Source organism: Apostichopus japonicus, chromosome 15 (genome assembly GCF_037975245.1).
Source record: "Apostichopus japonicus isolate 1M-3 chromosome 15, ASM3797524v1, whole genome shotgun sequence".
Lineage (NCBI taxonomy): Eukaryota > Metazoa > Echinodermata > Holothuroidea > Aspidochirotida > Stichopodidae > Apostichopus > Apostichopus japonicus.
This window is the reverse complement of record NC_092575.1, coordinates 13,567,443-13,578,883: the sequence shown is the minus strand read 5'-3', so window position 1 is coordinate 13,578,883 and position 11,441 is coordinate 13,567,443. Positions and strand designations below refer to the sequence as shown.

The 11,441-nt window shown below is 36.7% G+C and overlaps 1 protein-coding gene across 1 annotated transcript in view; it reads left to right on the top strand.

Annotated features, from left to right (window-relative positions):
- Positions 1-31: 31 nt before the first annotated feature.
- The window catches only part of LOC139980624 (N-alpha-acetyltransferase 25, NatB auxiliary subunit-like), a 27,169-nt gene continuing 15,759 nt past the window's right edge, over positions 32-11,441 (top strand). Inside the window, exons 1-10 of the mRNA XM_071992411.1 lie at positions 32-225; positions 1,887-1,972; positions 2,874-3,012; positions 3,870-3,985; positions 4,896-4,970; positions 5,466-5,652; positions 7,785-7,896; positions 8,952-9,038; positions 10,156-10,388; positions 11,017-11,198. Of these exons, the coding sequence (XP_071848512.1) occupies positions 168-225; positions 1,887-1,972; positions 2,874-3,012; positions 3,870-3,985; positions 4,896-4,970; positions 5,466-5,652; positions 7,785-7,896; positions 8,952-9,038; positions 10,156-10,388; positions 11,017-11,198 (1,275 nt within the window). The 5' untranslated portion in view covers positions 32-167. The remainder of the gene's footprint in view (positions 226-1,886; positions 1,973-2,873; positions 3,013-3,869; positions 3,986-4,895; positions 4,971-5,465; positions 5,653-7,784; positions 7,897-8,951; positions 9,039-10,155; positions 10,389-11,016; positions 11,199-11,441) is intronic.

The following is an 11,441-nucleotide window of genomic DNA, read 5'->3' as shown; positions in this document are numbered from 1 at the left end:
AAACAACAAAAATGCTACATTATGATTTTGGTTTAGTGAAAATGTTCTCACAAGGTTGAAAAAATACCGCTCAGTCAAGGGTTCCTCTAATATTAATCTGCTATATGTTAACTGCGTTATTTTATGAAAACGACTTTATCAAACAGGAAATGAAAGCATGAAGAAACATGGCTTCGCACAATCATGAAGACGCTGTGACGGAAAGAAGATTAAAACCGATTTATGGTAAGGTTCCAGCTTTATAATGTTACTGAATATTTCAACCGATTACAGTTTCCCTCCCGAGTTATTTTGTAAAATGGAATTTGCTCTTGTCAAGCATACTTTTTTGTTCATCCGTGTGCTGATAACACTAGCCTAACACAATTAAACAACACTGGCTTATAGTAGTAGTATCAAACTGTAACATATTTACAGTTGTACTGGTACTATTACACGGTGCATGTATACTACCAACCTAGTGCTGTTTTGTTTTACATACTGCAAACAAGTTTCACTGGTATTTTTCTTCAAACTTGAGCAAATCTCTATGTGACAGGACATTTTCCAGAGCACTTAGCTTTACTCTTCAGAAATTGGTATTTCTCGCTCAAAGTAGCTGGGTCATATCCTACTCGGTGTGTAACTTGATGTCACAGTTAGGTCTTACACTTAGCCCTAGCCTACACATGTGTGTGTGTACTGTACCACAATAAATGTTCCTAAGCCATGCTGTTATATTTTGCAATGCAGGCACAAATGTTATGATCACTGGAATGTGAGCTACAATAAAATAACACCAACTTAGACATAAGTAACAGTCTGCAATCGAGCAGCTAGACTAGGCTGGCAAAGAGGAAACGTGAAGCTGCTTAAAGATAAAGCAAAATGTTGAATTCTAACATTAGGGATAAGAAAGTAAATAATAATGCTAAACTAGGGCCATGCCTCATTATTTGGCTTTTGCTGAAAATATTACATTTTATATCAGTTATTTTTTTGATGGATATACTTTAAGTGATTTTATTGTTAGAAGAAATAGACAATACTGTACATTACAAAAAGGCAGTGGATATATAGCCGTCAGACGGTTCCCGATTCCAGTTTACTATTTAGCCGTCACTTCAAAACATACCCAAAAAAAAAAAAAAAAAATGGAAAAAAAAAACGAAAAAGAAAAAAAACAGAAAAATAAATAAAAAATAAAATAAATAAAATAAAAAAAAAATCGGAAAATTGATAACTGCGCATGTCAGACGGAAGTTACGGCTAAATAGTAAACTGGAATCGGGAACCGTCTGACGGCTATATATCCACTTCGTTACAAAAATATGTTGGTCTGTACCAATTCTTCTTTAAGTTTCAGTTTGAGGAAATAATGTTAGAATCTTTGTTGTTGTTGTAACAAATTGGTACACGATTGAGCTATTAATATATATATGGTGACAAAGGATATTTAATGGCAATAAATGATATTTTTCTGGTTTCATTTTCACAAAAGCAGTTCCAACTGGTATATTTTAGTTTAAGTTCCAGGTTTCTAAATTGACTAAATGTTTTGCCTTTAAAAAAACAATAAAAAAAACATGAAATTTAGCTTCAAAAGGTTCCTCTATATCCAATGTTCTTAAGAAATTTATGTAATTTATTGTACTTGAAGTAATGCACATATATTTGTCTCTACTGTCTTTTTTACCAGTTTTTCTTTACTATTTTGGAAGAAATAAAAGAAAGCAAGAAACACTTCTATACAATATCTTATGTCAATTGGGATTTTGATACAACATTTTGCATTTGATGTACAGGTACACCAGTATAGTTGAATTTGATTTAAATTTTCAAGTTCAACCAGCCCTACTGTTGCAAATAAGGATAACAACCTAAATTGTTTGCAACATCTCTTTCAGATAACTTGGACAATGGAAACTACAAAGTGGCCATGCAGTCTGCTGATAAGTTGCTGAAAAAGCATCGGGATCTTCACTGTGCAAAGGTGAGTTCAATGCTTAAAGGGTTTTGATTCACAGAAATTTATGAAATTGAGGTGTGCATCTTTTAAAGATTAAGAGGAAAAATCAGCAACAAGACTGTTAAATGTCGCTCACAATGCCATGTCCACTTTGCATTTTGAGAATTTTTGTCTTGTCTCAATGTATGAAAAATGCCTGCTCCCTGTGCTCTGCTGTTATTTTATGTAGTGACTCAAATATGAAATTTATGTTCTTCTAGCAAAGTCTTAGGTCCATCAAAGTGCTGACCACATGGGCCAAAAATAAAACCCAAAAGAACATCAGAAAGAAAAAACAGTAAATGATAAAATGAAATAAAATAAATAAACAAATCCCACAGGAACAGAGCAAAAGGTAAGACAGCATGTACTTAATTTGAATTTGACACCCAGGCACACAAATTGGATTTCCTGCTTTCTATTTCTTGCCACAGACCTGTTTCACCTGTGTATGAAAGACATCACCAAAAAAAAAAATGGGTGTAATCTGTCTTCAAGTTGTCTTTGAAGTTCATTGTGAACGTCACAGAGATTGGATTTTTGATGGTGTAGTTGAACAGTATCTTGTCATGAAATTATTGAATATACTTCCGTGATACACATATAAATTTAAGTTTGTTGCTGACTTAAGACTAATCTTGTTAACTGTTTTATATGTAGTCAAATAGCTGTTGTTTTTGTGATGCAATGACCACTGAATCTCCCCCCCCCCCACATCCCCCTGTCTTTTGCTTCTTATCATCTGTCCTCAAATTTGAAAATATGTTTCTTGAATTTGCCTGTCAAAACTCCTCTAGATCAAAGATTCAATTCAATGCACAGTATTTCCTTTTGCCTTCATATAATGTTAACTACATGATTTTGCTTTATTTATTCTGACTTTTAGGTGCTCAAAGCTCTTGCATTGCTGCGCCTTTACAGAGTACAGGAGTGCGAAACTCTAGCTATGACTGTTGTGGCTCTCAAACCGACAGACGAGCCCACCCTTCAAGCCTTATCAATATGTTTTCGGGAGATGAATAAAGGTACATCTGTAACAAACATCACATTTGCTCCTGTATGAAGAATTGTCCTTAATTAATTCTCGTACCAAACACTTCATGTGTATAGTGTAAGCCTTTGATATGAGAATTAATGTTACACATGATGCAAGTTTGAATTTGTTTGAGTTTATCATTTGCTGATGCAATTGGGGGTAATATTATAATTTGTTTTTTATGGAAGTTTGTACAATTCTTTTCTGTCGTAGTGATGACTATAGGATGATTTTAATCTTTGTTTTTGTTTTTGGTGTGCAAATTTAAGAAACATACCTTTACAGCCTCCTCTCCTCAGTGCAGTCTCCTAATATCAGTATACAGATGACTTTACAGAACTCTAACTTTAAGATGAATTACCCCAAAGAACTACTGTACTAGATAGAATCAATAAGTATCAAGGATTTATTTTAACCTTCTCCCATCTGTTGAATTTATCCATCACCATGGCAAAGAATGACAAAAAATATGAATTATGCAATGACTGTAACTAGCATTCTTTGCTTACAGTATGTTCCTTACAAATCTCATTTAAATATAGCCACCACTATATAACAGAAAACACTTTTGTCTTATTTTCTTTGTTCAGCAAGTAACCATCGGAAGGGTTGTTACATTCGTGGACAATGATAGGAATGTTGGATTTGAGGCAGTGTATCATATATATATATGTTGGCATGAAATTGTTAGGTTTTAATATCGTACAATTTTTTTGTTGAACAAAGTTGTACAGTACAGTTCATAGAAACAATTGTAAGACGCACGAAGGCACTCCATTCAGACTTAGTTTAGTAATGTGCAGGAACGTTTTCATGCATGACGTTTGGAACTTTTCTCTATCGCAGTGGAATTAATCGTTGAAATCTTCTCAAATGCTGTCAAAACACAGCCGAGTGAGGAATACTACACTCATCTGTTCATGGCTCTGGTGAGACTGGAAGACTTTAAGCGTCAGCAACAGGTGAGAATTCATTTGTGTTTATAGCTTAAAGGTTTGGGGCTTTCATTAGTTAACTAAGGTTTGATCGACTGTGATTTATGTACGATAGGCAGCCCAGAGCATCAACGTCATGGGGATCTGGGTTTTGAAATCGCTAGATATTACCTTTTCAACGATGACGTTAGTGACGAAAAAAATTACTTTTGGCAAGTTGTTCATATGTAAGGATCATCCAACTTAAAAAGGGATATTCTGGTGAGAGACAAAATGCTACAGAGATGTGGTTTTGGGACCTTGAGATGCGAAAAAAATTACCATCATTGTTGATCAATCAACCAACTTCAGCCACTGGAACATCTCTTTGAGATAATGTAATGACTACCGCAGTTAATAAATGAATCATACTAATACATGCACTACAGTAGATGACCTTCAGTTGACTTTCTGCTTTCATGATCTTGATCTTTCTCCTCTGTGGTGTAAAATTGTGATTAATTGATATAAAAAGATATGTGGATTAGAGTGTGATACTTGGTTGCTGACAATCTAATTATCAAGTGTAAATAAACCAACCAATCACTGAATGCAACAGTTATATACAGTAGTAGGTTGTCATGGAAATCATTCAAACATTCTATAAGCAAGAAATGAATGATTTTTTTTCTTCTTATTTTAGTAGTATTGTATAGATAGGTATCATGCGTTAGTTGATTCCAAACTTCCTGAGTCGTCCTCAAATTAGAAATATTCCTACCCACTGAGAAGGAATGGTAGAATTATTATGGTATCAATGTGGAATGGCTGACCAAAATCGCACCGTTTTGTATCCTTCTAGCATATTTAGCAGACAATACTGTTTTTCTTTGGGAGGGCATTACTTTGAATGGAATTGCATTAAACATGGATTGTAAATTTTTGATTCATTTTACAGACGGCAATGTCACTCTACAAGCTGGTTCCCAAGAATGCTTTCTATTTCTGGGGAGTGATAAGTGCAGTCATGCAGGTACGTCATTCTTTGTTTTTGCATTTTGCATTCAATCTCTCGTTAGCAGCGAGTTTAACCCCCAAAAAATTAAGAGTACAAAATATAATGAGGAGACGGTTTTGACCTATAGATGAATAAAACTTTTATCAAGCAAGCAATTACAGCTACCGGAATGATATATCAATAATATGATTCCGGTCAATTTGCAGCTGATAGTATCATAGATATCTTCATCTGCAATAAATTTGTTCAAATTAAATTGATTTGTCAGTGCTATCACACTCAAAAAGATTGTTTTGAACATTTTTAAATATCTTTCAAAATTGGTCAGATCTTCTTTACTTGTTACGACCAAAGTTTGTCCCTTGGTTTTCATGAAGCGTCTAGTAATGACTTGAGGGATTCAACTACTGTAAGTGTTGATTCTTTTCATAGGGACTTGGTTGGAAAATATTTAATTTGGAATACTGTATGTATTGCATTTGTTCTCTGATCTGGACCTGGCTTTTGCAGGCTTTGAACTCTGACAACAGTTTGGGACAGAAGATGCTGTTGCCTTTAGCCGAGAGGATGGTGGAGAAGATGATTAAAGAAGAGAAACTGGAAGGAGAATCCGAAGTGAACCTCTATCTGATGATTCTGGATCTCCTTGGGAAACATGAGAAGGCTCTGGAGGTGGTTGGGGGTACTCTAGGCAAGTGTAAGTATTCAGGGTAGTATGGTATACATGCCAAGATTATATGGTAAGAGAGAGAGGGTGAGGGGGGGGGGGATACTCTAGGCCAGTGTAAGTATTTAGGGTAGTATATACATGCCAAGATTATATGGTGAGCGGGATGAGGGGGGGGGGGGTACTCTAGGCCAGTGTAAGTATTCAGAGTAGTATGGTATACATGCCAAGATTATATGGTAAGAGGGAGAGGGGGGGGTACTCTAGGCCAGTGTAAGTATTCAGGGTAGTATGGTATACATGCCAAGATTATATGGTGAGCGGGATGGGGGGGGGGGGTACTCTAGGCCAGTGTAAGTATTCAGGGTAGTATGGTATACATGCCAAGATTATATGGTAAGAGAGAGGGAAGGGGGGTACTCTAGGCCAGTGTAAGTATTCAGGGTAGTATGGTATACATGCCAAGATTATATGGTGAGAGGGAGGATGGGGGGGTACTCTAGGCCAGTGTAAGTATTCAGGGTAGTATGGTATACATGCCAAGATTATATGGTAAGAGGGAGAGGGGGGGTACTCTAGGCCAGTGTAAGTATTCAGGGTAGTATGGTATACATGCCAAGATTATATGGTGAGAGGGAGGATGGGGGGGTACTCTAGGCCAGTGTAAGTATTCAGGGTAGTATGGTATACATGCCAAGATTATATGGTGAGAGGGAGGATGGGGGGGTACTCTAGGCCAGTGTAAGTATTCAGGGTAGTATGGTATACATGCCAAGATTATATGGTGAGAGGGAGGATGGGGGGGTACTCTAGGCCAGTGTAAGTATTCAGGGTAGTATGGTATACATGCCAAGATTATATGGTGAGAGGGAGGATGGGGGGGTACTCTAGGCCAGTGTAAGTATTCAGGGTAGTATGGTATACATGCCAAGATTATATGGTGAGCGGGATGGGGGGGGGGTACTCTAGGCCAGTGTAAGTATTCAGGGTAGTATGGTATACATGCCAAGATTATATGGTAAGAGGGAGGATGGGGGGGGGGGTACTCTAGGCCAGTGTAAGTATTCAGGGTAGTATGGTATACATGCCAAGATTATATGGTAAGAGGGAGGATGGGGGGGGGGGGGGTACTCTAGGCCAGTGTAAGTATTCAGGGTAGTATGGTATACATGCCAAGATTTTATGGTAAGAGGGAGGAGGGGGGGTGGGGTAATCTAGGCCAGTGTAAGTATTCAGGGTAGTATGGTATACATGCCAAGATTTTATGGTAAGAGAGAGGGAGGGGGGGTATGCTAGGCCAGTGTAAGTATTCAGGGTACTGTGGTATATGCTGCCAAGATTACATGGTAAGAGGGAGGAGGGGGGGGAGAGGTGATTGCATATAATAAAACAATCCATGAGTATAATGTTCGAATACAATGGTGAAAAGTCTGATTTGGAGATGGTTTATTCTGTCCTTATTCTTTCAACATATTTACAAAATCAAGAATGGGCAAATTTGTTTTGGAGTATTAAAGTTGCAAAGATCCATTCACAGCACTTTATTGTAAGCTATTCTGTAGACTGTTTAACTCATGATCACATTGATCATTCTGTGACTGTCCCTTGGTAGAATTAAACCATTTCAAAATTTTGAAGCAAACATTTTGTCATTTTGGTAGCACCTTTGTACTTGACAGCATGTTTGGGTGTTACGATATCAAGTGTGACTTGATGTGTCTGGTGAAAGGAGAGGAAGTCTTACATCACCTTTCTTTGGATATTCATTTGACGGACAAGCCTCAGAATTGATCACCATTTTTAAAAAAAATGTTACATTTGTAAAGCATTTGTAACACACTTAACAATAACATGAAACAAAGTGCTACTAACTTAAAGCAAATACAAAATAAGTGTGTTTTAAGCTTAGACTTGAACAAGCCCAGCCTGTCAATGTATAGAGGCAGGAAATTCATTCCAAAGGGTACATCCAAACACAAGGAGTCTTATATTTTGTTCTAGGGATGAAAAGAGGAAGTCGATTCACTTTGTTTCGTTACAATATAACGCTAAATTGTACAAAGGACAGTTTATGACTTTGGACAGATAACACAGAACTTCATTGTGCAACAATTTAAAAGCAAAAGCTAGTATCTTCCTTTTTCTTGTCATCATCCTTTCAGCTTTATTGAAGTCCCAGATTCCAAGTCGTGATGAAAGGATAGCGGAACTTTTCTTTAAGATGCAGAAATGGGACAAAGCTTATCAAGCCTTCAGGGAAATGCTTATCAAAAGGTCAGCATGTTGTGTGTTTCTTTCCAATTTTACAAATTCTGACAGGGCCAAAAAATTAAAAATTAAATATTTTGATTTGCATTGATCTTGGTTTCCTGTAGGTTCTCTTTGCTTCTCTCTCCCCCATGATATATATGAAACACCTCCCCCACCCCCACCCCATGCCCCATCCCACCCCACCCCAACGATTGAAAGTGCTGCATTATTGGTGTTTAGAGGTGTTTATAAGGTTAAATAGTTTTCTTTTTCCTCTCCACACATTGGCAAATGTATTACTCAATTTTGGTTTTTCTTTCATACTTTTTTTTATTTTTTCATTCATTTCAATACAATACCTCCAACATTTATATTAGATGAACAAACCCCCTCAACAAAGAGGTTTTTTTTTTATAATTTCTGATATCTTCAAAGCATCTTTCACTCTTAAAATCATTCTTTTGAACTTTTTCCTTTCAATTGTTCAAAATGTTAGAATTTGTCTTCACTTTTGACAGGTGCTGCTTTCATGCACATTGAATGATATAAAACACTAAAATAAATCACATTAATTTTCTTTGTTGTGGCTTGTGATATGAAGCCACCAAAACATGAGGAAAATTTAATCATTTAAATTGCACATTTGAGCATCACCACCCCCAGAGGCACCCAGATCCAGATCGAACAGGGACAATAATATCACTGTCCCCGTTTGCACTCTTCATTTCTCCTGAAGTATCATATGAAAATACACTATTCTTTATCACATATTTTCCCCATCCCTTCCATGTTTTTCCCTGGTCTGTGAGCCACTTTGTTGTAACCCCCTGATGCTCCCCCTCCCACACTCTATTTGGTTAGTTCTATGCACATCTCCTGGTTATACAACAAAGCCACTGATTGGGCACTCATGACAGTCTTCAGTTATTTTGATTGGCTTAAAGAGTATTTTGACCAGAGTGAATATGTAGATAACCTTTATATATATGTATCATTAAATATATTTTATCATGTATTGTTATGCTAGTGAAGAGGTGATTGATAATAATTCTGTTACTGTATTCTGTCCATTTACACAGCCCAGACAACTGGTTGTATTACACTCGTTATCTAACTTCAGGGTTCAAACTTCGGGAAAATGGATGGAAGCCACCTGATACCGGGAGGTTTGTCTTTCACTCTCACCCATATAAAGATTTAAGGAGGGTTGGATTCTGTGCAGGGCATGTGTTTCAGAGTTTCTTGTTTATTTGCTTTCAGTTGAACCTTTTATTACATTTAGAGAGTGACCAATTTATGGCCTTCCATTCTGCTATGAAAAGCAATCATCGATATATTACTATCAGCGTGTCTTTGGAGAAATGAAGCTCAGATTTTATCTCAATCTGAAACAAAACTTTGGATAACATGTGACCATTTGTTGGGTGCTATGAAAACAGAAGGGTAGAGGTGTAATTCCCCACCCAACACCATTTGTTGGGTGCTATGAAAACAGAGAAGGGGAGAGGTGTTGGGTGGGGAATTACACAGTATAACTATACTGTAGTTGAATTGATAAACACTTGAACTGGAAAGCCATGCAAAGAAGTTTTTCCAACTCTTTGTTTGCCAAAAAAAAAGAAATTGGGTAAAGTTTTTCCGATCTTGTACAATACCAGTAATTGGCATGCAGACTCTTATCCAAAATTACAGGCTATCTCATTGTCATTCTCTGTATAGAGATTGCCTTTACATGCAACTGTTCTTGGCGGTAACTGTTTGATGAAAGCACATGTTTAAAGATGACCTAAGGAATTAATAACACTGAATTTGATGGTAAAATGGCATTCAGTTTCCTTAAATTTCTCAAGAACAACATATCTGAGGATGAAATCAATGACATCTTTGTTGTTTATCTTGGGTGAAGGGAAGAAAATGTCAGAAATTGCCATGACATTGGCTGTTGAGATTCAAACCGTAAACACTTCTTTAAACTGTTTCTATTAAACTCTCCCAAGCAAATGAACAAAAGAAACTGACTGGGAATTTGTACAGATTAGAAATTGAAAAGAGCAAATCAGTTTTTCGCTATAAAGTGGTTTGAACCATTTGTCTCAGAGTTTTCAAGTTTTTAAACATCGCCACGCCCTGTAATAATCTCATCTCATCATGAAATTTGATCTGTTTGAATGTTGTTATTTCACCGAACTTGGAAGTCAAAGATATTGCCACATATAATTTCATAAAGTATTTCTATAACTGGAAACAGGAAATGTTGTTATTTTTACTGTGTTTTTGTGGTAGTGAAGAGAATGCTACATCTCATGAAGACTGCAATAATACTAACAAAGAGGAATCCCAGACCACTGATTATGACCTCCCCGAGATGGCCGCTTTTATCTCGGAGAGGATAGCAAATGAAGAAGAGAAAGTGAGAGAGAAAACGGGAAAGGCATTGAGAGGACCTTACTTAGCTCAACTAGAGTTACTATTGAGGTTATCAACTCAGGGAAAGTTAGAAGAAGGTCCTCAAGCAGGTATGATGGAGGAGGAGGAGGAGGAGGAGGAGGGAGGTGGTTGAGAGGAAAGTGACGATGTGGTGGGGAGGGGGAGGGGTTGAGGACAGTGGGCATCTAGTGTGACAAAGTTGTACTATACCAAAGATAATCAGGTCCTGTTTGGTCACTTGCGTTGGAAAATATTGAGTGTGATTGGGTGATTTCTAGTAATTGTTTCATTGTTCAACTGGACAATGATACAGTAACAATGACTAATGTGGTAGGAATGTGAATCGTTTCATACGGTATGTTGTATTTTATATGAACTTTACTGGCCTTGGTTAGATATAGAATTAAGGTTAAATGTTTTCAGTATGATGGAATGATCACAGATGGTCAACTTTCAGGCAACAAACTAAAAACAATGAAGCCAAATCTTCTCAGATTCACAAATGCAATAATGATCCAAATGTCCCATAATTAACTATTCAGAGCTGAACCAATACTTTGATCCATTTCACATCTCTTGTTTGTCTGAAAAATATGTGCAGTGAAAGGGAGATAAAAATATAACAAATGAAATGAATCAAATATACATTTGTTTTTGCTTACAAATTTTCCTCAAGAGATAACTTGTTTTTTCGATATTTATTTTACTTTTTTGCAGGTAGCATAGAAGATGTTCTTGTTCGTTACTTTGGACTGTTTGCTGATAAGACGTGTTGTTTCTCCGACCTCACTCCTTACTTGTACATGGTGCCAGAACTAGAGAGGCGGTCTTGTTTGCAGAGGATGGAAGAATTAGTAGAGCTTAAAGTGAATGATGGAGCAATGGTCTATGCAACTTCGGTAAGTTAAATTCATGAGTATTCGTTGTTGCTAGGGTAAGTCTGAGTCATGAATATTCATTCTTGCTAGGTTTTTCATGACTCCATCCATACAGAAGTGATAAAGAATTTCCAATAATCAATAATGAGAAAGTTTGCACATAGTTTCAATGAATATTCATTAATGCTATGGTATCATGATTCAATCTGTACAAAAGTGACAGAACTTCAAATTTTCAATGTTTATTTAAGTAGTCTGCACATC